Source organism: Hirsutella rhossiliensis, assembly GCF_020360975.1.
Source record: "Hirsutella rhossiliensis strain HR02 chromosome Unknown scaffold00001, whole genome shotgun sequence".
NCBI lineage: Eukaryota > Fungi > Ascomycota > Sordariomycetes > Hypocreales > Ophiocordycipitaceae > Hirsutella > Hirsutella rhossiliensis.
In genome coordinates, this window is record NW_025408667.1 from 9,255,492 (window position 1) to 9,279,742 (window position 24,251).

The window sequence follows — 24,251 nt, forward strand, 5'->3', positions numbered from 1 at the left end:
TATATTTCGCACTGCCTTATTTTATTTTCCTCTTCTAGAGGCATTTTTATATCCTTATTATATCTTTTTAATATTTCTAAAATAGCCCTACTATTTATATGCCTTAAGCGTAAGTGCTAAGTATAAAAATCTATATCCTTTGCTTTTAAAGACGTAATAAGGATCGATTGGCTTTCTAATAAAGGTTCTATAGGAATATAATATAATTTATTTCTAAGAAATCCTTTAGTAAGGACCTTAGCCTTATTATCTAATAAAAGGACTTTATTTCCTCCTATTAAGGCATAGGTATTATTAAAATAAGATTAGGATAGTATATTTACCCCTAATTCAGGTATATAAAAGCAGTCTCGAAGGATATACCTTTTTCTACTATACGGGAACTTAAATACTAAGTCCCCTTTCCTTTACTAATATAAAGGAAGCTTTTCCTAGCAAACTTTAGACTTAATTTCTTTATAGTTAATAAGGAAATTCTTATTAGATACTATATGCCTAGTAGCTCCGGTATTATATATAAAATCAAAGATCCTTTTATTCTTATAACTAGAAATCCTCCTTCTCTTACCTTTAAGACTAATTCCTTTATTCTAGGAATCGAGGCTTTTAGAGGTCCTAAAAGAGTCTTTATTAGCTTCTACTATAGGGGTAATTATAGAGGTTAAAATTACCTCTAAATCCTTAGACGTATATATAGGGTCCCCTAGAGAGGTCTATAAGGTCGATATCTAGGTCTATATTTTCTTCTTACGAAGCTATATTTAAGACCTTATTACTATCTTCCGAATCGGACTCTAGCTCGGTAATTCGAGCCTTCCTTCTTTTATTAGTAGTAGAAATGCTACTAGAAGGGGATTTCTTCCTAGAAGAAGAAGAAGAAGAAGATTTTCTCTTCTTAGAAATTCGAGTCCTATCGTCCTTTTTTCCTTTATTTAATACCTAATAAGCGGGAGCCTTATTCGGGTGTAATTTATAGCAATTTACTATAAAATGCCCTGGTTTTTTGCATTCCTTATAATAAGGAGTATCCGTAGAATTTCTATGGGATTTCTAAGGCTTCCTTCGTATTAGGAAGGCTTTCTCCGAAGATTCGTCTATATCCTCTATTCTTCTAGCTTCGTCTAAAAGACTAGCTGTAAGGGTTTCGAGGGTAAACGCCGTAGAATTATACCTAAGGCTCTGCGTAATATTTATAATATAGCTTCTAAATTCCTTATTAAGGCAATTAAGAATCCATGCTATAAGAATAACTTCTAGAATTTCTATATTACGGGATTTTAAATCCTCGTAGATTTCCTTTACCTTATAAAGGTATTTCTCTAAATTAGAGTCCGAGGGACTAAGATTAAAGAGCTGCTTAATAAGCAGATAGTTCGACGAAAAGTTCGACGGATTATATAGCTTTTTAAGCTCATCCCACGCTTCTTTACCTTTTTTTAGATGCCGAATTTGCATTAAGGGACTATCTTCGACTCGAAGGAATATTATAGATAAAGCCTCCGTAGTCTATATATAATTTGCTTGCTCTAGAGCAGCAATAAGCTTTTCTTTTATAAGGATAGCTTCTATCCTCGTAGTCTATAAGGTATAATTTAAATTTCCCTTAAGTCTAGTAAATTCGTATTCTTTCTGTCCACCCATTTTATATAAATTCGGTATTATTTCGTTCGTAGGGATCGAGAAGTCTAGACGGGAGTTTCAGAGCGTAGGAAGGTAAAAGAAGTCGGGGGGAATTTCGAAAGGAATTTTAATTGAATATTTCGACGAGGAATTTCAAAGGTATAAGTAGTTGATTTCCCGGCTTAAAAGGAGCAAGCCGGGCTCATAACCTCTAAAGGTATATAAGCAAAAGCGGAATTTTAGGAAATCAAGGAATCACGTAAGACTACGTAATAGAGGGGAAGAAGGAGTATAAGGTAGGATTTTCAACGGAATTTATTGGTAGTGTATTAGTGTGTGGAAGAGGTATTGAAGTTAATAATTCTCTATCTATCTACTAGCGGACATGCTGTCTTATATAGACAATTGTAGCTGAACGGAAGAACCTTTCGGGACTAGATTTAGGCTGCCGTATAGCCCTAAGACTAGGGAATTCCGTGAAACCTCGAGTGAATCTAGAAGTGTCTTAGTTCCACTGATATTCGTGTTTAAAGGAGGTTGGTCGTGCCGGTGTTCTTAAGAGGTCTTAGCTAGCATTCTAAGCTAGCTCTGTTCCTTCGATTCCCGATTGTACGATAACCGGCAACCCGTTTAATGCATAATAACATGCAAAATGACGAGCGATTCTTGCTCTATAGGATGAGATTTTGTCTATAATTAATATACTACTTATTAGCTTATATAATCGGGAGAGTATATTATAGCTGCTTTATTTATAGTAGGAACACCGTTCCTTACAGCTAGGGAGAAAGATAGACCGCTAAAGCTAAACGAATAGAACGAGCTTTAAGGGAAGCTAGTCTAGCTCGTTTATAACTCTAGTATCGTAGGCCACCTAGGTAAGTAGGGCATAGTAGTAGGCCTTGCGAGGGATTTCTACTAGCCCTCCTATAGTACTACGTTCGCCGCTTCCTCCGTAACTACGATATCTACGGCTATACTAAGATTTAAAGGGCATAGCTTAAAGGGCTACTTAAGTAGCTTCCGGTACCTAACTAGTTCTATATATATATATAGATAGACTTTATAACGGACCTCCTACTTATAAAGGGCGGTAACCGCTATATATAAGTAATTAAGGACCGACTTAATAAGTCTATAGTATTAAAGCCGATACTATTTATAGATATAGAGTCTTACGTAGAGCGCTTCCTATAGTACTATGCCCGCTTATATAGCTAGCTAGCCTTTATTATAAGCGATAAAGGATCGAATTAAACTAGCCGCTTTTAGTAGTACCTATACTAGCTACTTTAGATTACGTAGCTACTTAGTATAGTATATTACCTATAGACTAATAGAGGGCCTAAGAGGGTTAACTAAGAGGCGTAGGCTTACCTATAGGCCGTTATAGCCTATAACTAAGTAAACTAAGACCGTTAGCTCCCCGCGGCCTTACTTATATTAAATAATAGACTATATACCTTTATTAAGATAGCCCCTTTCTTTATAATATATAGCTTCGAACTACCCTTACTAGTTCCCTTTACTATAGATATAGTAGTAGAGTAGTATAGTAATTTATTTTTAAAGAGCCGCGCCTCCGCGTTTATATAAAAGCTATAGGAGACTATAGATTATTACTAATCCGCGATAGCCGCCGCGGCATAAGATTAAGAGTAGCACGCTAATAAGACTAGGGCCCTAGTAGATAGGTTTACGGTAGGAGATAAGGTATAGCTAGACCTCCGTAACTATAGGTTAGCACGGCTAAAGAAGAAGCTTAACTAGCTATACGTAAAGTTTATAGTACGGAGGGTTATTAGCTTATAGGTTATAGAGCTCGATAGTCTCTTAATAAGGGTCTATAATAAGATTAACGTAGACCTCCTTTATAGAGCCTCCTTTAACCCGCTACCTAGATAAGAAGTAGCGGACGCTTAACCGCCTATAATCGAGGTAGAGGGAGAAGATAAGTTCGAGGTCGAAGAGATATAGGCCGCGCGCTAGAAAAAGGTTAGTAGGGGGAAACGCTAGGAGGTCTTTATTAAGTAGCGCGGGTATCTTAACCCTACGTAGGAACCTATATATAAGTTTACGGGAACTATAGCCCTCGATAAGTTTAAGGCCTTATTTAGAATAGTAGATAAGAATAACGGACTAGCGGACTACTAATAGTAGCCTAAGCTAGGACTATAAAGTAAGTATAGCGGAGGGGGTAGTTATAGTAATATAGGTAATATAAGCGCAATAGTATAAGCGGAGATAAAAATAGCGTTTATTATAAGGCGGAGCCCCTAGACTACCTAGGCCTATTCCTTATCGTTATTATTATTATTATCCTCGTTATCGTTATCCTCGTTAGCCTCCTCTTTCTTATTAGCGGCGGCGGCGGTTTCTAGGGCGCTAAGGCGGCCCTTTAAGCCTATAAGCTAGTTGGCGGCGGCGGCGGCTCTAGGGGTAAAGGGGCGACGGCTAGCGGCGGCGGTAGGGGCAGCGGCAGTAGCGGAGGCGGGTATAGCTAAGGGGACCGCCGATAGGGCGACAGAGGTAGTATCCCTAGCGCCGGGTACGTTAAAGGCGGAAATAAGGGAGTAAAGGAGTAGGACTTACTTAAGTATAAGGCCCTATCGCTTAAGGGCGCGGAGGTTATAGTAGGCGGCGGCGGCGGCGGTAAGGCGCTTCTTAGTAGCCCCCCGCGCCTACCTATGCGAGCCGGCCTTCTAAGCCGACGCCGTAGCGAGTAGGATAGGAGGCGCCGCCTTATAAGCGCGGCTAGCTCGCGCGCACTAATAGTAGCTGCCGCCGCGGCGGCGCCCGGCCTAGTTAAAGTAGTCGAGCTCCTACGACGTATAACGTATATAGGGGGCCGAGCGGGCGGCGCCGGCCTATACTTAGCGCTTATACTATAGGAGGTTAGCGGATAACGTCTATTACGCTTACCTAACTACGGACTTATAGGGGTAGCGGAGATAGAGGTAGGGGCCGAGGGGCCGGGCGTTATAGGTAGCGGCGGGGACGGCGTCGTTACCCTAAGGGGCAACGTAAGAGCGAATAGCGTAGTAGAGGCGGCGGCGGCGGTAGTAAGAGCGGTAGTAGCGGCGCGGGTAGGAGCGGCGGTAGCGGCGGAGTCGTCGTCGGCCGCGGCTAGCATAGCGTCGACGAACGACTCTATACGCTCTAAGAAGGAGGAGGTAGGAGAGGGAGAGGCGGATATATCTATCGCGGAAGTTAGTACGATAGAATACGGCCTCCCGCTCTATAAAGCGCGGAACTTATTAGTTAGAGTTATTATTATTATTAGGGCTATTATTACTACTACCGCTACTACTATAAGTATACGTTAATAGAGCGGCCTATATAGCTAGAAACGGACTAATACCTTAGGTAGAGCGGAACTTACTTATTAATACTACTACTATAGTTAAAGAAAAGAGAGAAGGAAAAGAAGGGGGAAGGGGGGGATACCGCCTTATATACCCCTTAATAGAGAAGGCTGCTTAAGGTAGAGGGGACGGGTAACCTAAAGCTTATATAGGTCTAGACTAGCCGCCGGCTACCTAAGGGCGTATATAATAAGTTACGCCCCTATTTAAATAGCTAGCTAGCTAATAAGTATAGAGCTAGGTCCCGGCTACCTAAGCTAATAGGCATAGGGATAATAGGGCTAGTAAGGCCGGCCCTATTAATAGGAAAGGGTAGGAAAGAGCCTATAGTATAGGCTTAATTATATAGGAGCTAATAATAGGGTAGCGCTACGCCGCGCTTAAGGGAGGGCATTATATAAGAGTCTTTAACTATTATAGGTAATAGGCTTAGGCCGCGGCCTAAGCTATATAGTTACGTATAGAGGGCTAGATCCTATAAGTATAAGGGCGGGCTAGCCGCGTATAAAAGAGCTCTATATAGCTTATTAATATTATCCTATAAACGGTAACTATATATATGCCTTTACCTACTCCGTAATAACTAGCCTCTTTAGGCCTAGCTTAGCCTTGCCTTAAGCTAGCTACTTTTAGTTTAACTAGCTCTTAAAGTAAGTAAAGGGGTAAAAGAGAGCTACCCTTAATAGCCTTATTAGCCCTATACCTATCTAACCTATATTTTAATACTTATAGTAGACCTAGCTCTAGCCTTAGTACCTCTTTCTTAGGGACCGGGCCTAGGGATTCTTTTAGTAGGCCCTCTAAGCCTTTAAGGAAGCCTATAAAATCGAATACTTTTATAAGACCCTTATAAAAGGGCTTAAAAAGGTAGCTATAAAGACCTTAGACTATTAATAGCCCTTATAATAGCTCTTATACTAGCCTGAGGCCGCTTAGTAGCTTAAGGCTACTTAAGGAAACTTTAAAGTAAGCTTATAAGCTAAGGTTACTATAAAGAAAGCGCCTAAGGCCCTAGCTAAGGCCCTAGCTAAGGCTTTAGTAAAAGCCCTAGTAAAAGCCTTAACTAAGGCCCTAGCTAAGAAGAACGTAAAAGAAGACTTTTAACTTATCTTAAAGCTAAAAAAGGAATTATTAATACTAACTATTAACCTTATTACTTTTTATAACGAGCTTAATAAGGCTATAGGGGAACTAGCTATATTAGCTCTATTAACTTTAAATAAAGGTAATATAGTTATAACGATAAAGGCCCTATATATAGTAAAGAAGCTTTTAAAGTTATAGGAAAAGTAGTCCTTATACTTTAAGGAGATACCTATTAAATCGGCTAACCTTCTTACTAGCTAAACTAAGCTAGTAGCTTAAAGCGTCCCTAACCTTTTAAAGACCCTTATCCTTAATATCTTTACTATAAAAGCTAAAACCTTTAGCGGGATTAATATCCTAGGGTAGCCTAGGTAGCTAAGTACCTTAGGCTTAACGTAAAAAGTAGGATCTATTATCTTTATAATCCTTTTAAAGGCTATAAGGGCCGAATACTAGAAAAAAATTATTTATATAATAAGTTTATAGATTTAAGTTAAGGCTTATAAGGAATATACTATATATATATAGTACTATAAGTACCTTTCCTTTAACTATAACCCTTAGACCTACTATTAGCCTATTAAGTATACCTTTTACCTAGAAAAGTACTTAACTAAGGACTATAACTACCTTAGCTATAAGGCTAGCTAAAGCTACTTTTACTCTAAGGTCTAATACTATAACTATAAGGGAGAGCACCTTATAACTAATAAGGTATAATATAGAGTCTATAAGGGAATAATTAATACTTAATAGCCTTAGCCCCCTTACGCTTATAAGGCCCCTAAACCCCCTTAGGCCCCCTAGGCCTAACTACGACCCTATTAGTATTATATAGTATAATACTAATAGGTAGGAAATAGCTAACCTATCGATCTTAAAGTAAGCCTTAAAAATAAGAGTAGACCTTATCTTATTATAAGAGCCTTACCTTTATAAGATCGATAATAGCTATATCCTTATATAGTATCTAGCCTATAACGTTATAACCCCTATCCCTTTTACCGACTTTCCTAAGCTTACTAAGAGGCCTAGGGTTATAGCTTATAAGAGGAGGGAAGCTTAAATAAAAGCTAGCCTTAGCTTTAACCTCTTTTATAATCCCGATATATAAGCTATAAAGGTAAAAGGTATTAAACCGTTTACCCTTATTAACTTATATAACGAAAAGGAGGTTAAAGGGGCCTTAGCTAGCTAAGGCTAGTAAGGGCCCCTTACGATAAAAAGGCTACTACTAATAGCCTAGCTCTTAAAGTAGCCCTTTTTATTAGTAAGGGACTTTAACTTATACTACCTTTAGTAGAACCTATCTATAAAACCCTTTAAGGCCTATAAGGTAGAAGCCCTTATTAGCTAGCTTAACTACTATAAAGCTTCCTTACTAATAGACCTTAAGGTAGCTATAAAAGGCACCTATTAAAGGAAAGGCTTAAAAGGGGCCTTAGTTATAGACCTTACTTTTTATAGCCCTTTTAAATAGCTAACCTAAGCTAACTTCTACTTCTTAGAGGCTACGGGCTTAGATTATAAGCTTATAGCCTTTAAAGCTAGCTTAAGGGGCCTTAATAAACCCTTACTAGCTAGGCTTACTACTTATAATTATAAGTAAGTAAACTAAAAGGTATTTTCGGAATACTTAGCTAAGAAGGAATAGGACCTCCTTAAAGCTATAAAGAGGGCTATAATAAGAGACGACTTAAAAGGGATAGCTTCCCTTTTAATAAGAACTTTTATAAAGGCCTCGAACGTAGTAATACCGAAAAAGAGGCCTTATAAGGGATCTAAGCCTTAGTAGACTAATAAGCTAACCTACTTTTAGAAAGCCCTAAGCTTAGCCTAATAGGCTTATAGGCTAGCTTAAGATAATAAGAGCTAAAAGAGCTTTATAAAAGCTTAAAATAGCTTTAAGTATACTATTAAGGCTATTAAAAAGTAATACTAAGAGAGTTTCTTAATAAAAGTAATAGGAAAGGATATCTTTATAACCTTTTCCTATACTAAGGCTAGAGCTAACCCTACCTTTCTTAGTATCCTATATATAAAAGAAGGGATAAAGGTAAAAGCTAATACCTTTATAGAAAAATATAAGGCTTTCTTAATAACCCTTTTCCTAACCTTAGACCCTAGCCCTAGCCCCCCCCCTTAGCCCCCCTTAAAGCTTAGAAAAAGAAGAGCCTCTAAGCTATATAAGTAGTAAGGGTATAGATAAGTAGGACTAGCTAGAGCTAAAGGACCCTAAGATTATAAGGGCTATTTTTAGCTGTTTTAATAAGAAAGCCCTTAGCCTAGACTCCTTTAGCTTCCTCCTTATTTAATATATATATAAGGCTATCCCTATAGTCTTTAATAGGGCCTATAAAGCTCTATTTAATTAAGGATACTACCTTAAAGTATAGAAGGAAGCTATAAGAATTATACTTCCTAAGTAAAATAAGCTAGACTATACTATCCCTAAGGCCTATAAGGTTATAAGTTTACTTAACTACTTAGGAAAGGTCCTTAAAAAGCTATATACTACCTAGCTAAGCTATTTAGCTAATATAGCTAGGCTTTTAAACCTTATATAGCTAAGGGGACGAAAATAATAGTAAGCTATAGATATAGCCTTCCTCCTTTTATACTATATCTAAAAGAAGTAAGAGTCTAATAAGAAGGCTATTACTAGTACCCTCTTATTAAATATAAAGGGCGCCTCGATTTCGTATTAAAGGAATAGCTTATAAGGGTCCTAAGGGACTTAAACCTCCCTAAGTATTACGGGACACCCTATAGTCGATAATCTAGGTACCTATAACGATATCGGCCTTCCTTAGGGAAGTTACCCCTAACTCCTTAAGGCTCCCCGCGGAAGAAAGAACCTAGAAGCTACCGGGCAAACTCTAGGAAATCACCTAGAAATACTAGAAATAATAACTAAGCGGATTATATAGACGTTTTATAAAGATTTCCCCTAGGGATATATTATATAGGGAATATACTATAATTTCCTAAGTAATTATAGCTCCTTAAGGATTATATTAATATTTCCCTAAAAAGTTATTATAAGAATATAGCAGGGAAATTATAGAGAAATACCTATGCTTACCTAGGGAAAATACTAAGAAATACTACTAATACGCTATACTACTATTATATAATTATAAGGTTAAGATATTACTCGGTTAAAACCCTAAGTAAGGTCTTACGCTCGCTATAGTATATATAGAAGATAAAGAACCTACTAGATCTTAAGTAGGTAGAGAAGAATATAAATAGTTATTACTACTCTTACTTTAACTTATAAGACTAGTAGCTAGTCTATATTTAACGCGCGTAATAACGTATAGTAGCTAGTCTATATAATACGTTTAATTATATATAGTAGCTAGTCCGTTTAATTACCCGTTAAACCTATACTAGATCTAAGTAAACGGTAAGGTTAACTTACTAGCCTTATACTAAGGGACTAGTATATAATAAATAGTAGTAATTCCTATTCCCTTAAATATCTATTCTCTTAAAGTCTATATCTAGTAGAATAGAAGATAAAAAATAGGGAAAGGAATAAGTTAACCTCGACCTATAAACCCTAATATCTTCTTAGGAAGAAAGCTCCTACTTACGTACTAACGAATACTAGCTTCCTAATCTCTTTTTATAAAAGAAATACTTAGGGAACTCTAGATAGAGGTAGAACTTCGACGTATTAAAGCTTAAGTATTATAGAGCTTCTATTAGCGGTTAAAAAGATACTTATTTCTAGGATATTTCCTATTAAGTACTTATAGAAACGGAAGATAGCTAGATCGCTTACCTTAGCGGTAGGAATAACGCCTAGAGGAATTAAGAGCGGAACTTCTATAATATAACTTACTAGCTTACCTAGCCGATCGTTAAAACCTATAAGAACGAATTAATAACCTAGAATACGTTCTAGTAATAAGGTAATATTAGCTATAAGTAATAGAGCCGCACGGAAATCGGTATAGTATAGCTTCCCCCGCCCCGCCCTAACTACCTCTATTAAAAGGATAAAGCCCTAAAAGTTCGCTAAGAAGTTCGCTAAACTATAACGAATAAAATAGGGAAGAACCTTTAAATAATACTACCCTTAGTAGTACGTTCGCGATAATAACCCTAGCGAACTAGCTAGTAAGTCTAATTATAGAAGAAGCTCTTATAAGACTACTAGTAAAAGCTATAGTAAGAGAAACTAAGGATAATACTACTATAAACCCTCCTTAAGCACCTATAGTATATATTAGACTAAAAGATATAGGGAAGTTTAACCCTACTAGCCCCTTCGATATAACGTTTAACGTCCTCGAAGAAACTAAGAAAACGATTATATATAGAAGCGTCGATCGATTTATTAATTCCTTAAAACGGGTAGCTATCCGCGGACCGGAATACGCTAATAAACTAGTAATACTAATCCCTAGCTTACTCCGCGGAACCGCTATTAAATAGTATTCTAGTAATCTTAGCGAGTTTAACTAAGCTATGCTTTATACCCTAGACTAAGGATATACCGCTTAGTATACTAAACTATAAAAACGCTTTACTATTTAGCCGGAAGTAGCTTTAAGATCGTTATAAATAGAACGATTTACTACCTTAGATATTATAAATAGAGCTAACTTTCGTAGATAGATATTAAAGCTCTGCTAAAAAGCAAAAGTAGTACTATACTTAGAAGAGCACCTTACTATACTAGTCTATTAACGACTAGATATATTACTATAAGAATTATTCCGCTAACCTATTAGTTTAGAATTATTCGATACCTAGATTAATAACTATAAGTAACTTATCTTATAGTTAGAAACTAAGCTAACGGTTAGGTCGTAGGGGAAGATAAGTAACGTAGTAAAATAACGCGTATAAGGTAGGTTACGCGAAACTAAGAATAAGACTATAGTAAACTCTACCCTATCTATAGCTAAACTAACTAGCTAGAAACCCTAGGAATAAGGATAATTCTAATAGAAAAGAAATATAACGACTATATTAAGATAGAATAATCTATATTAGATAGATAGGGGCCTAGCACTAAACTAGTTAACTAGTCCCTAAACCGGACTATAGCCTTAAGATTTAAAACTAAAGGAGGGCTCTTAGGAAAACCTAATCGTTATTAACCTCGCCTATTAGCTTTAAGCGGCACTAACCGACGACTAAGGTAGGATCTATCTTTCCTAGGAAATATAATACTAGATCCTATTTACCTAGGATAAAGGGCTAGAAGATAGTAATACTACCGCCGATATAGGAGAAGAAACTAAAGAAGTAAAAGATAAGATTCTATTTATTCCCGATATAATAGAACTAGAACCTATAGGACTAAGCCGTTCGCCTAGAATACTAAGGAACTAGCTAACTATAAGAGCAGCGCTATAAACCGAAATATTAGATCTATCGAAGCTATCTTAGTTTACGTACGCTTAGATATCTATCTTTAAAACTAAAGGCCTAGACTAGATATTAAATATATATATAGACTCCGGCGTAGCCTACTCTATAATTAAGGAAGACTAGCTTAACTACTTTAATAACGTAACCCTTAATATAACCTAGTAGGTCCTACTATCTAGTATAGGGAAAAGCTAAACTAAGGGTTAAGCGACCTTAATAATAAATATCCTAGGGAAATAGGGAATAGGATTTAAGGTTAAATAGTTTACTATTAGCGCCTAGGTAGTTTAGACCCTATCTATAGGATTATTGCTTAGATAAGATTTCTTAGTACTAAATAAAGTTAATATCTTAAATTCTAAGGGAATAATATCTATTAGCTTATATAGTAACCTAATAGTTATAGCTCGCTTAACCTAATAGGGCTATATAATCTATCGTCGGGTTACGTACTTAGCCGACGTTAACGTCCCTATATATAGGATAGAACGCCTACTAGTATAAATTAAGGATATACTAAGGGATCGTAACCTAGTATTCTTTCTAAGAGACTTATTATTAGCCTATAACCTAATCTAAGGTATAACTCTAGTTATAGCGGTTAATACTACCGCTCGCTATATTAGATTTAAAAAAGGATAGTACTTAGGGACGCTAGTAGACCTTAGCGACGAAATATAGTTCTTATAGATCGACCTACCTAAGGAAACCCTAGCTAGGGTAACTCCGATTAAAGAGCTAGCTATACGTAAAACCATAGAATATAGCGACCTATATTAAGTTACTAACCTATTAATAGAAACCCTAGAGGAAGGGAGCCCTAAGTCCGTTAAAAGGGAACTCCCTTTATAGATATATAGCTAGACTCCGAACTATAAGATTAGGATTTTATAAGACTATAGCCTCCTAGAAATAACTACTTTAAAGGACGTTAAAATCTATAATTAGAACCCTATATTTATAGAAAAGATCTAATATACGGTCGCTTCCTTCCTAACCTTATAAAAGGACTAGGGTACTATTAAGGTCTACCTAGACTACTATATACGTATTCCGCTAATAGAAAATTAGCACTTATATAAACTAGCGTTTAGGGCTTACCCGCTTAGCTAGAAGGATAAGGCACTAATTAACTAGACCTATAGGGACCTATACTAGAAGGGGTATATAGAATAAGCTATAGAGGCAACCCCGTTCGCTTACCCTATATTTATAGTCTAGAGAACTATATATAGCAATAAAAAGGGCCGAATAGTAATAGACCTACGCGCTCTTAATAGCATAGCTATCCTAGACGCCTACTTAATACCGCTCTAAGGAGATATAATCTAAAAGCTATAAGGGAAACGCTTTATTTCCGCTATAAACGCTCGGTCTTTCTTTTATTAGTTCCTTATCTATAAGGAGTATTAGGAAAGGTTTATAGTAATTAGCTATAAAGGATTAAAACGACTAACGGTAGCCTTAATAGGATATAAGAACTTACCTATATATATCTAAAGATTTATAGACTAAATCCTCTAGGAATACGTAGAATATTCCTCTAGGTATATCGATAATATTATAATATACTTAGATATAGAAGACGACTATATTCGTTACCTCTAAGCTATCTTTTAACTTTTTATAGACTATAACCTAGCCCTAGCTAGATCGAAATTATTCTTAGGCTACTTATTTATAGAACTATTAGGATTTTAAGTTAATAGTATCGGCCTAATAAATACTAAAGAATAAGTATAGGTATTATAGGATATAGAGTTTCTAAATACCCTATAAGTACTAGAAAAGTAGCTCGGCTTAGTTAACTAGCTATAGTACTTAGTAGCCTACTTCTCTTAAAGGGTAGAGGCGCTCTAGGTTTAGAAAACGGCGATACTTAAGGAAGTATAGGATAGTTAAGCGCTGCTTAAAGGACTAGTAAGGAATAGATATACCTCTAAGATAATATACTAACCTTCCTTAGTAGAAGAATAGGCCTTCCGAGATATTATAAACGCTTTTATAGAACTAACGCGGCTATACTATTTTAACCTACGACGGCTATTATTCCTATAAATCGACGCTAGCCGCGAGCTAGGCTTTATAGTAATAGCCTTCTACCTTATACTAGGGGTAGACTAGAACCTAGGAAGGACCCCGCCCTAAATAAGTATCTAGCTAATCCTTTACCTTAGTAAACGCTTAACTAGCGGAGAACCTAGATACTAGCCTATAAAACTTAAAGTTACCTATCTTTCCTAGGCTTATCGGAAGCTCTAGTTATATATTATCTCTACCTTACTACTAAAGGTTATTATACTAACTAACTATACTACTATAAGCGTAATCTTAAAGTAAATATCGTTATTTACTATTAGTATAAAGACGAATAATTAGCTTATACTCGCTTTATAGTACCTTAGCTAGTTTCCCTTAAAGGTCTACTATATTCCCGGAACTATAAATATCCTTACCGATATACTATCTTAACTACTATCTATAATATCTAGGAAATATAAACCTAGGGAATTAAACTACGTCTAGGAAGATAAAGTACTAGTTAAATATATATATATAGTTATAGAATCCTTTATCTAACCTAACCTATACTAAAAGATCTAGGAAGTATATATAAAAGAACCTAAGTAGGCCGGTATATTAAAGTAGCTTAGAAGCGATAAGTCTTAGGTCGGTCTCTTATTCGTTAAGCGGAATAGGTTGCTCTACCTAGTTAAGACCTAAGGTCGTTACCGGCTCTATATCCCTACTACTTACGCCGAGGAAATTATCGCTAATAACTATACGCGTAAATTCTACCTTAGACGGCGAAGGATATAAGAGGAATTATCCTTTATATTCGCTATTACTAGCCTTAAGAAGCTTATCGATAGCTTTATCGATAAGTACGACGCCTACTATAGGAACTAAACCGACCGGTTAAAGGCCCTTAGTAAGTTAGTTCCGATTACTTCCCTAGCCTTACCTTTCTATATAATTACTATAGATTTCGTAATAGGGCTTCCGGACATCCCTATAGACCGAACTCTATAAATACTGCTTATTAGGGTCTACTATAATATACTACTAATAGTAACCGATAAGTTCTCGAAAATAAAGCTCCTTATCCTAGGCTATAATTAGTTTACCGCGGAGGACTAGGCCGAGGTACTATTTACTAAGTTAATACGCTATAACTAAGGGATTCCTACTTAGATTATTTCCGACTAAGACCCTAAGTTCCTTTTAGCGTTTTAAAAGGGACTATAAATAGCGTATAGGTCTAAGTTACTAGTATCTATAGCTTAGTATCCTTAGACTAACGGTTTATTAAAACGATATAACTAGGTAGTTAAAACTATACTTTAGTTCTTTACGACCGACTTCCTATCCTATCGATAGGTTAACGCGTTACTATTACTTTAATTTACCTTTAATAACTCTTACTCCTTAGTAATTAGCACCTCTTTAAGCGAGCTACTAACTAAGATATAGATAGATAATAGTAGGCGATACCTTAAGGAAGGCCCCTTATAGATAGATAAGGAGATACTCTAAGATTAGGCTAGGATCTCGATTACTCTAGCTTAGGCGGGAATAAAGAAGCGGTATAACGTAAAGTACTAAGCGTTAGAGTTTAAGCCTAGGAACTAGGTATAGCTCTAGCTAGGGAAAGGATATAGCGTAGCCGACGGACGAGTAGCGAAGTTAAAGGAGCGCTATATAGGACTATTCGAAGTCTTTAAACGGATCGGCTATCTAGCCTACCGCTTTAACTTAGCTAGATCCCTAAATATCTATAACGTCGTTTCTATTATATAGCTATAGCCGGCCGAATAACTAGACGCCCGACCTAGCCTAGAACCTAATACTAACTACTAGGAAGTTAAAAGAATCCTTAACTCTAGAACTTATAAATATAGCCGAGGGACTACTTATATAAAATACCTCGTTAGCTAGAAAGGCTAGCTAAGCAGCTATAATTCCTAGGTAGCCGCTAAGGATATCGTCGCTAAAGACCTTATCGAAGAATTTAACGTATAGTAAGGAGCGTTATAAGGTCGTATTACCTATACCTAGAAGCTCCGCGCGCGCGCTATATAATAGTACGAGCCGCTATAGCTAAGGGAGAAATAATAGTGCGTAGTATACGCCGTTACCGTTCGTTCTCCTAGAAGTTTAGGGATAGGTTAACTAGCTAATAAGTATTAATAGGCCGCCCGCGGCGAATAGTAATCTAATATTATATTTTAGTACCTATATTTATTTTATTTTAGGAACCTAATTTCCTTATTCTTTTACGCTCCCCTTTTTATACTAAACTATGCCCCTCTTATACTTATATTTAAGGTTCTTACTATTTAAGGCTATAAGTATTATAGTAAGGACTTAGTATTTTACTAGTATTTCTCCGACTAAATCTACCGCTAACCGCCGCGCTTAAGCCTTAAGAGGTTCTAATAAGTAGTTTAATTATATAGGAATAAGGTAGAGCTCCTCTAAAACCTTAAGTCTAATATAGCTGCTTTTACCGAGTAAAAGTAGGATAATTATAGTATATATACTAACTACTACGACCTCCTTACTAAAGAAGGATATAACCTCGACGTAGGCTTAGTAGAAAACGGTATATACTATGCCCTACTATTTCTTCCCCCGTTTAAAGCCCGCGACCTACGTAACTATAACTAGCTATACTTCTCTATACCTCGTAGCGCCGCTACCTATTATAATACTACTATAACTCCTATAACTACCTAAACTAGTAGGAATATAACGTTAACTATCTAACTACGGTAGGTTAGCGCTTCCTATTACTATAATCTTAGTACTCCTTTACGCGTTTATTTCGACGACTATGCTTTATTACTATCGAGCTCTAGTAATTTATCTAGCGACTTACTACTATTAGTCTCCGGTATTATAGGAAAAACCCCTAGCACCCCTTATAACGCCCGCGGGTAGTTCGCCCCGTCGTTTAATAAGGACGAGCTTCTCCCTCTATCGCTATACGACCTAGATAAGGCTATCTTCCTTAATAAAACTAAGATAATAACTAGCGCCCTTAGAACCGCGTAGATCGCTACTATCTTAGCCGACGTCGTTAATAAGCTCCTATCTAAATAGGTCGCCTCTATAGATACTAAGATACTCGAGATTATCGCTACCGTTACTAGCGCGAAGTGCCTTCCTACCTATCTAAAGATATTCGAGGCCGCCGCTATAGAAGAGCGCGAGGCTACCGGTATACTAAGAACCTATAAGTTTAAGAAGAGCCTTAAGCGCACCCCGGCTAAACCTAGAGGATCTAGTATAGTAGACCTTACCTTTAACGAGCTATTAGGAAACCTATTCGCTAAACGCTTACTTACCGCCGCCGCGGCCCCGCCCTCTACTCCTTTTAAATAGGCTAACTTATTCGCCGAGGAATAGGCCTTAATACCGGTTTAATAGAAGCTTAACCCCTTCTAGGTTCTAAGCTATAGAAAACCTAGACTATTTCTTATTATACCTTTCGTAGTATACTATAATAACCTAGCTAATATAGACGGCTATATAAGCATCGTTTACTTTAAGTTAAAAGTACTAGTCTATAGAGCCCTAGACGCGGCCGTGATTTAGGTAAATCTATTCGCTACTATTTATAAGGAGGCCGACGCCGACCTCTTACTCGGCTAGTACGCCGCCCTTACTAGAGTGCCCGCCGGCTTTATCTATTAGTTCGCTTTCGCCGCCTACCTCCTAGACGACTTACCTAAGCTCGCCGCGGTATACTAAAGAGCGGCCCGCGTTAGCCCCCTTTATATACTAGTAGCGGCCCGCCCTTATACGGCTAATATAATAGCTTATTTTAACTTATTAAACTAGAAGTTTACTAATATATACTTAGGTAGGTTCTAGAACCTAGGCCTAACTATATAGGCACTAATAGTAGCAATCTATAACTAGGTTCTAGCCTCTTATAACGGACTAGCTATAATACTCTTAGTAGAACCGGCCCCGAATAACGCCTATAGCGTGCCTATCTATAAAGCCTCCGATATATAGGATGCCCTAGACGACGTGCTAGTAGGCCCTAAGGATCTAACGAAGGAGGAAGCTAAGGAGGAGATTACCCGCCTTACCCTTACCCCTATAGCGTAAGATAGTTAGTTACTAGTTTAGCCTCGTTATATCCCTAGTCTTAGTCGTTTTTTCTACCGGCTTAGCTATAAAGCGCCCTTAGTTATAATTAGTTTTCCCTAGCTTAGCCGCTCTACGCCCCTAGCCCTACTCGTTTATTACCCTAGCTTAGCTACCTAGTGCCCTTAGTTTTAATAGTATTTTACTCTTAGATTAGCCGCCTTACGCCCCTAGTATTAGTTATACTAAGTTATATCTTAGATAAGATATAAGTTATTCCCTATACTAACCTTAGAAATCTATATAACTTTACTACGATTCCCTATTAGCGTAACTCCTGCCTAAATACCGCGGGAGACTAATAAGGACGTTAGTTAATTCTTTTGCCCTAGGTATTTATTACGGGATACCCTATAGTCGATAATCTAGGTACCTATAACGATATCGGCCTTCCCTAGGGAAGTTACCCTTAACTCCTTAAGGCTCCCCGCGGAAGAAGGAACCTAGAAGCTACTAAGTAAACTCTAGGAAATTACCTAGAAATCCTAGAAACGCTAACTAAGCGGATTATACGGACGTTTTATAGAGATTTCCCCTAGGGATATATTATATAGGGAATATACTATAATTTCCTAAGTAATAATAGCTCCTTAAGGATTATACTAATATTTCCCTAAGAAGTTACTACGAGAATATAGCGGGGAAATTATAGAGAAATACCTATGCCTACCTAGGGAAAATACTAGGAAATACCGCTAATACGCTATACTACCGTCGCACGATTATAAGGTTAAGATATTACTTAGTTAAAACCCTAAGTAAGGTCTTACGCTCGCTATAGTATATATAAAAGATAGAGAACCCGCTAGATCTTAGGTAGGCAAAGAAGAATATAGATAGTTATTACTACTTTTACTTTAACTTATAAGACCGGTAGCTAGTCCGTATTTAACGCGCGTAATAACGTACGGTAGCTAGTCTATATAATATATTTAATTATATACGGTAGCTAGTCCGTTTAATTACCCGTTAAACCTATACTAGATCTAGGTAGACGGTAAGGTTAACGTACTAGCCCTATACCGAGGGACTAGTATATAATACTAAGGCCCTTATAAGCTAAGTAGACTACTTCCTTACTAAAAGAAAGATCTAGCTAGCCTTTAATAGGTAAGTCTAGCCCCTTATAGACCTAGTAATAAGGGTGCCTTAAGGGTCTCCTATTAGCCCTATTTTATTCCTCTTATATATAAGGGGGATACTAGCGGCTAAGGGATACTAGCTATTATATATAGATAACTTTAGTATCTCTATAACGTCGACCTTAGCTAAGAAGAACGTTTAGTAGCTAAAAGCAATAGCTACTAACCTATTTAAATAAGCTAAAGACTAAGGGGTTTACTTCGACCCCTTAAAGATAGAACTTATTTACTTTAGTAGGCAATAGTAGCTTATTTTAAAGGGTATAATAGTAAGAGGCTTATTTTTTAAGGTAAAGCCCTTAGTATAGTAGCTAGGGGTCTTCTTTAATTCTAAGCTCCTATTTAAATAATATATCGAAAAGAAGGTAGCTTCTATATAAGCTGCCTTTAAAGGACTATCCCGCTTAACCTCTACGTAAAAAAGCCTATTATTTAAAGCTTCTAAATAGCTTTACTAGGCCTATATAACCTCTATAGTAAACTATAGGGCCTAGCTTTAGTATAAGGGGCCTAAGACCCTTAAGAGCCTAATAAAGCTTTTCTAAAGGCTTTAAAACTAAGCTCTTTTAAAGGTCTTAGGGGCTTTTAAAGGATCCCTTATTAAGGCTTTAAAAGTTAAAGTAGCCTTACTACTACTAAAGGTATAATTTAAAAGGGTATGCCTCTCCTACGCCCTTTAGACCCTATACTTCTTACCTAGTTACCTTATAAGGTAAGCTTATAACCTAGCTATATAGGACGACCTCGCTAACTCGGGCTCTAACCTAGGGGCCTTAAGTTATATTAGGCTATATATATAGCTCTTCCGCCTCCTTAAAGGCCTAGTAGCTCTTATAGGACCTAATTATACCTTAGAAAGAAGGAAAGCTAGCTAGGAGCCCCTATAGGCCCTAGAGCCTAAGGCCTCTATTATAATAATAAAGGCCCTTAAGCCCTTAGCTAAGAAGTAGTACTAATACTTCTTAGCTAGCCTAGCTAGCCTAAAAGACTTTAGGTTATAGCCCCTAGCCTTTTATACTAACGGCTTTAAAGGGTGCCCTACGAGATCCCTTATAAAGACTAACGCTTACTCCTTTTATAAAATAGGCCTAGAAAATAAGCTTATTAAAGCGTACTACGAGAACCTAGGGCCCTCGATCGAAGTAGCTAACGTAGAGCTATTCGCGATACTAAGGGTCCTAGAGGACCTAGCTAAGAGGCCTCGGCCCTTAAGGCTTAGCCCCCTTAACCCCCTTATAGATACTTATATCTTTATAGATAGCTAAGCCGCTATAAGGAAGGTTATAGGTTTCTTAGACCTAGCTATATATATTAAAAGGCTCTTATTTAGCTTAGAAGCCTTCTATAACGTATAGCTCTACTAGTACCCTAGCTACCTAGGGATCTTTAGTAACGAGCTTACTAACTAGCTAGCTAAAAGAGGCTTAGGGGCCCCTACTTAAGGGACCCCCTTAGTCTCTATTAGCTACTTATAAAGAAAGGTCCGGTAAGCTACTAAGGACTATTAAAAGGGACTCTAGGCTACTAAGGCAGCTAAAGGCCTTAGGGCTAAGGGCCTAGGTAAATACTATATATTTATTTAAAAGACCCCCCGCTTAGCCCTTAGCCCGGAAAAGGACCTTATAGGGAGGCCTAAGCTAACCCTCTCGGCCTTCTACTAGCTCCTCTTTAGGGCCGGCTTCCTATTTTCCTTCTTAAAAAGGACTAATAAGGTAGACCGAGACGACTACCGCTACGGCTAAGGAAGGTATACGGCTAGGCACCTTATCCTAAGGTGCCCGAACTATAGGAGGGAAAGAGAGGTCCTTTACTAGACCTCTAAGAGACGGGAGGGGGCCCTTAGCCTACCTATTCTCTATAGCTCTAAGGAAGGAAGGGAAGCCCTTCTAACCTTCTTAGCTAAAACAGAGATAGGGACAGCTAAGTAGCTCGAAAAGGAGTAACCTAGGGGCCCTAGGGCCCTTAGGGGGGAAAATCACCGCGCGGGAGGAACTAGACTAACCTTTCCTTTGTCTTCGCTTTTATAGCTACCCTCTCCCTAATTAGTTATAAGCCCCCGGGCTCTATAGCTAGCTAGGACTGCTAATAGGGGCCTAGGCCCCTATTAGCCTCGCCATGGCCCTAGAGGCTGCATGCGAGTAATAATATAAAAAAAAATCAACGATCTAAAATCAGTCAACGGTGCTGCTATAACCGCCACGCAGCTCGTCTCACGACTTCACTCCTGCAAATCAGTGCGGTTCGGAATGTCTATGCCTGTACACAGGCGGGCGTCGTTGGATCAGCCACCGGTCCTCATCCATCGCATCGAGAAGACGCCGGAACCGCCTTCGCCTCAGGTCACTATCACGCCAAAACGCATGTTCTTAAGGGTCAGTACACTACTACATACACCTTTAGAGCTCTAGACTAAAAGCAGTAGGTTGCAAAGGAGAATACCATTCCCGACGCAGGCCAGTGGGCACTCTGGCTCAAAACCAATCTGCCCTCGTACGTTGGGGACATCGCCCTTACAGCCAAGTGGAAGACGGGATCGGCCCTTGTTGCCGTCGTCTTGCCTATCGAGATATGGTTGGGCCTGCCAGAAAGGGAGGCATACTCGTTTATGGACCATCACCATGAGTGGGACACCGCTGCTACTCGCCAGCGGCACGCCGCCGTTTTAGCACCACCGGCACAGCAGCAGCTGCAGGAGCAGGGGCCGCCCGGCATGCGCAGCGCCAACGTCTAGCAACCCAGTCCGTCCGACAAGAAGTAATGTCACTCAGCCATAGTATAAAGCAGGAAGCAAGGGCAGAACAATGAGGCACGAGACGGTGATGGCAGGGTAAGAGAGCCACGAGAGAGGGATGAGGTCGAGGCGGAGCTTGTATGCTTGAAAGATCGGATGTAGGTTTGTATGGCTCCTTGGCCGATATATACGACGCGGTCGCCGAGAGAGAACCTGGTTGCTTAAGACTCACACGGCAAACTATGCCAGCGGCTTTAGGACCAAAGTGGAGCCGCGGGATCCGGCCCATAGTGATCATACTGTCCCTATCCTGTCAGTACCGTGAAAGCACTTAGGTAGGTCTTTAGTCAAGTTACTTATAGAAAGTTGAGAGCGTAGGCCTTAACTTTAATATTAACCTCTTAATCGAATAAGGGCTGGGAGGCGGCCTCGTTATCGACGAAATAAAGGGTGTCGAGCATGCTAGGCTGTCCGATGGTCATTTTAGAGGCCGGCCAGCTTGAAAGAGACTGTCACCTTCTAGGGTGATAGCCGACTAAGTCGCATGTACTAGACTGTGATTTATGGCCTTGTCGGGCATATAGCGAGGAATACAGAAGACTCCGTCTCGCTCCAGCCGTCCTCAGCGGCACCCCAAATGGTGCAGAATCGCTGGCACACAGCGGTGCCAGTCGACTCCATGTGGCTCCTAAGCGGGCAAGAAAAGTGCAATTCGTATAGCCTATAGGACGAGTCCTCCCTCTAGAGATAGCGCATAAGGCCAGATACGATGCGCTTGGCAGGATAACCCGGTATATCCGCAGAGTCCGACCGGGTAACCCATAGGAGCTCTTAACTATAAAGGAGAAGCTACTTGGCTTGCTTAAGGTTGACTTATTAGACATCTTTAGGGAGTAGCGCTTCGTCGTCAAGAAGAGCAATAACTATCTTCCTGCTTGCCTTAGCAGCTGCCGCCGCGACTTCTTTAACTGCCACGCTATGGCCAAGTCGCTAGAAATAACGGCAAATATCCGAGATAATAATCTTTGTAGAGCTACTATAGCCAGCTGTGACAATTACCATCATATAAGGGGATGGCCCTTCTCGCGTGGTTTCGTGCTGACAATTGTCGACATCCTGTAAGGGTTTAGTTCGTCGCTGTCTGCGACGGATATGTCGGCGCCAGAGAAGCCAGCCTTCTGGAGGGCCTCCTGCCACTAATACTGTAAGAGCAGTGGTCCGTTCTCCATTTCATCCTTAGCGGCCACCATCCAGACACGGTTCCGAAGATAAAATAATATAAGTCGTTGGGGTTGGTATATTCGCCAAGGACAAGGTCGCCACCTGGAGAACATAGCGCGGTCTCTTCACACTTTTCTCGGAGCTATTGAGGCCGATGTCGATACAACGGCTATAACCAACAGCAAAAAAGCAGAGCCGCTTCTAATCAACAATTTCAATAGGTTTACAGATGATTCAGATGTCGACTTTAGCTCAGCCTTTGTGCGTCAAGGTGAAGACTCGGCAACAAGAAGGAATGCGCTAGGAACTGTCGACTTCGGCTATCTAGCTATCTTGAACAACCCTTGTAATATGATGCGCATTACTAGCCTGGGCAGCTATAGTGGCAAGGAATGCTGGATGTTCGGGGAGCTTCCGTCCTGAGCTTGGGGGTTGCTCCAAGAGACTCCAGATGAGTTACAGTCATTGCATGTCCTACTTTATAAGAAAAGTGAAATCAGTAGCCGCATCCCCATTGAACATAGAGTGCGGCGGATTTTAGTTTTGGTTCACCTATTCAAGACTTGGTCATACTGCTTGTCGCGAGCCGCTGTATTCGTGTCACATTGAACGTGATAGTACGAGGGATCACAGTGGGTTTTCAGTTGTTTAATTTATAATAGTGATGATATTGCTTGATAAAAATCCCTCTTTTCGACTCTTCTTACTTTACTTGCTTTTCCCATGCATAGCTGCTTTAGGCTGGCCACGCCACTGCCCCAGCCATCTGATCTTGTAACAGTCTCTACCAAGCAGTTCCATGCTACGGTAGCTAAAGATGTTGCCATAGCACCGGTTACCAAGATTCTCCCCGTAGCCGAGGAAAAATCGGGAGAATATTTGCCACTGTCAGCCAGTACTGCAAGTAGGTGAGCAAAAATTACCACAGCAAATGTGCTTTGCAAAGACTATGACGTACTCCCATACCACTTGTAGGATATACGATCACCATCAATATTATGGCTTGATAAAAAGCCAAACATAGATCGAACGCCAATTCCTGCAAATACGAGGTTAACAGTAACTGGTGGACGCCATAGTATCACCAAAGCGACGGTCCATGTGGAAATGGTTAGTGTAAGTGACCGGCGCGCAATGCATTGCGAAACAAGCAGAGGTATTGTTCTGCGACCTACTGCAGAATCTCCTAAGCGGTCGCGGAAATCTTGAGCATAACACTATAAAAGTAGCTGTCTTAGAAGCTCCTATGTGACTAGAGCTTTGCATTGAGCCGTACCGTGGTTGCGCGTACAATCCATGTTAAAGATATTGCCAATGCTTTCATGCCAGACTATTGTTGCCCGTAGTCTTAACAATATCAATTAGCCTTTGGTCAAAGTAACTAGACGCTATACACCGTACCAAATATAATCGTGGAACCCCAACAGTAGCATGTTACCCCCAATGCTCCTATTATGTCTTTTAGAATGGGGTACTTTGCTAAGCCGCCTTCATTATATGCCAATATGGCTATAGCATAGACTGATGTGC

The 24,251-nt window shown here is 39.1% G+C and overlaps 1 protein-coding gene across 1 annotated transcript; it reads left to right on the forward strand.

Moving 5' to 3' along the window:
- Nucleotides 1–21,015: 21,015 nt before the first annotated feature.
- HRG_01196 (uncharacterized protein) lies at nt 21,016–21,500 on the forward strand (the record flags this gene model as incomplete). The annotated part of the gene is made up of 2 exons (XM_044859667.1): nt 21,016–21,141; nt 21,192–21,500. The coding sequence occupies 2 exons, from the start codon at nt 21,016–21,018 to the stop codon at nt 21,498–21,500; spliced, it is 435 nt and encodes a 144-aa protein (XP_044726067.1).
- Nucleotides 21,501–24,251: the final 2,751 nt, after the last annotated feature.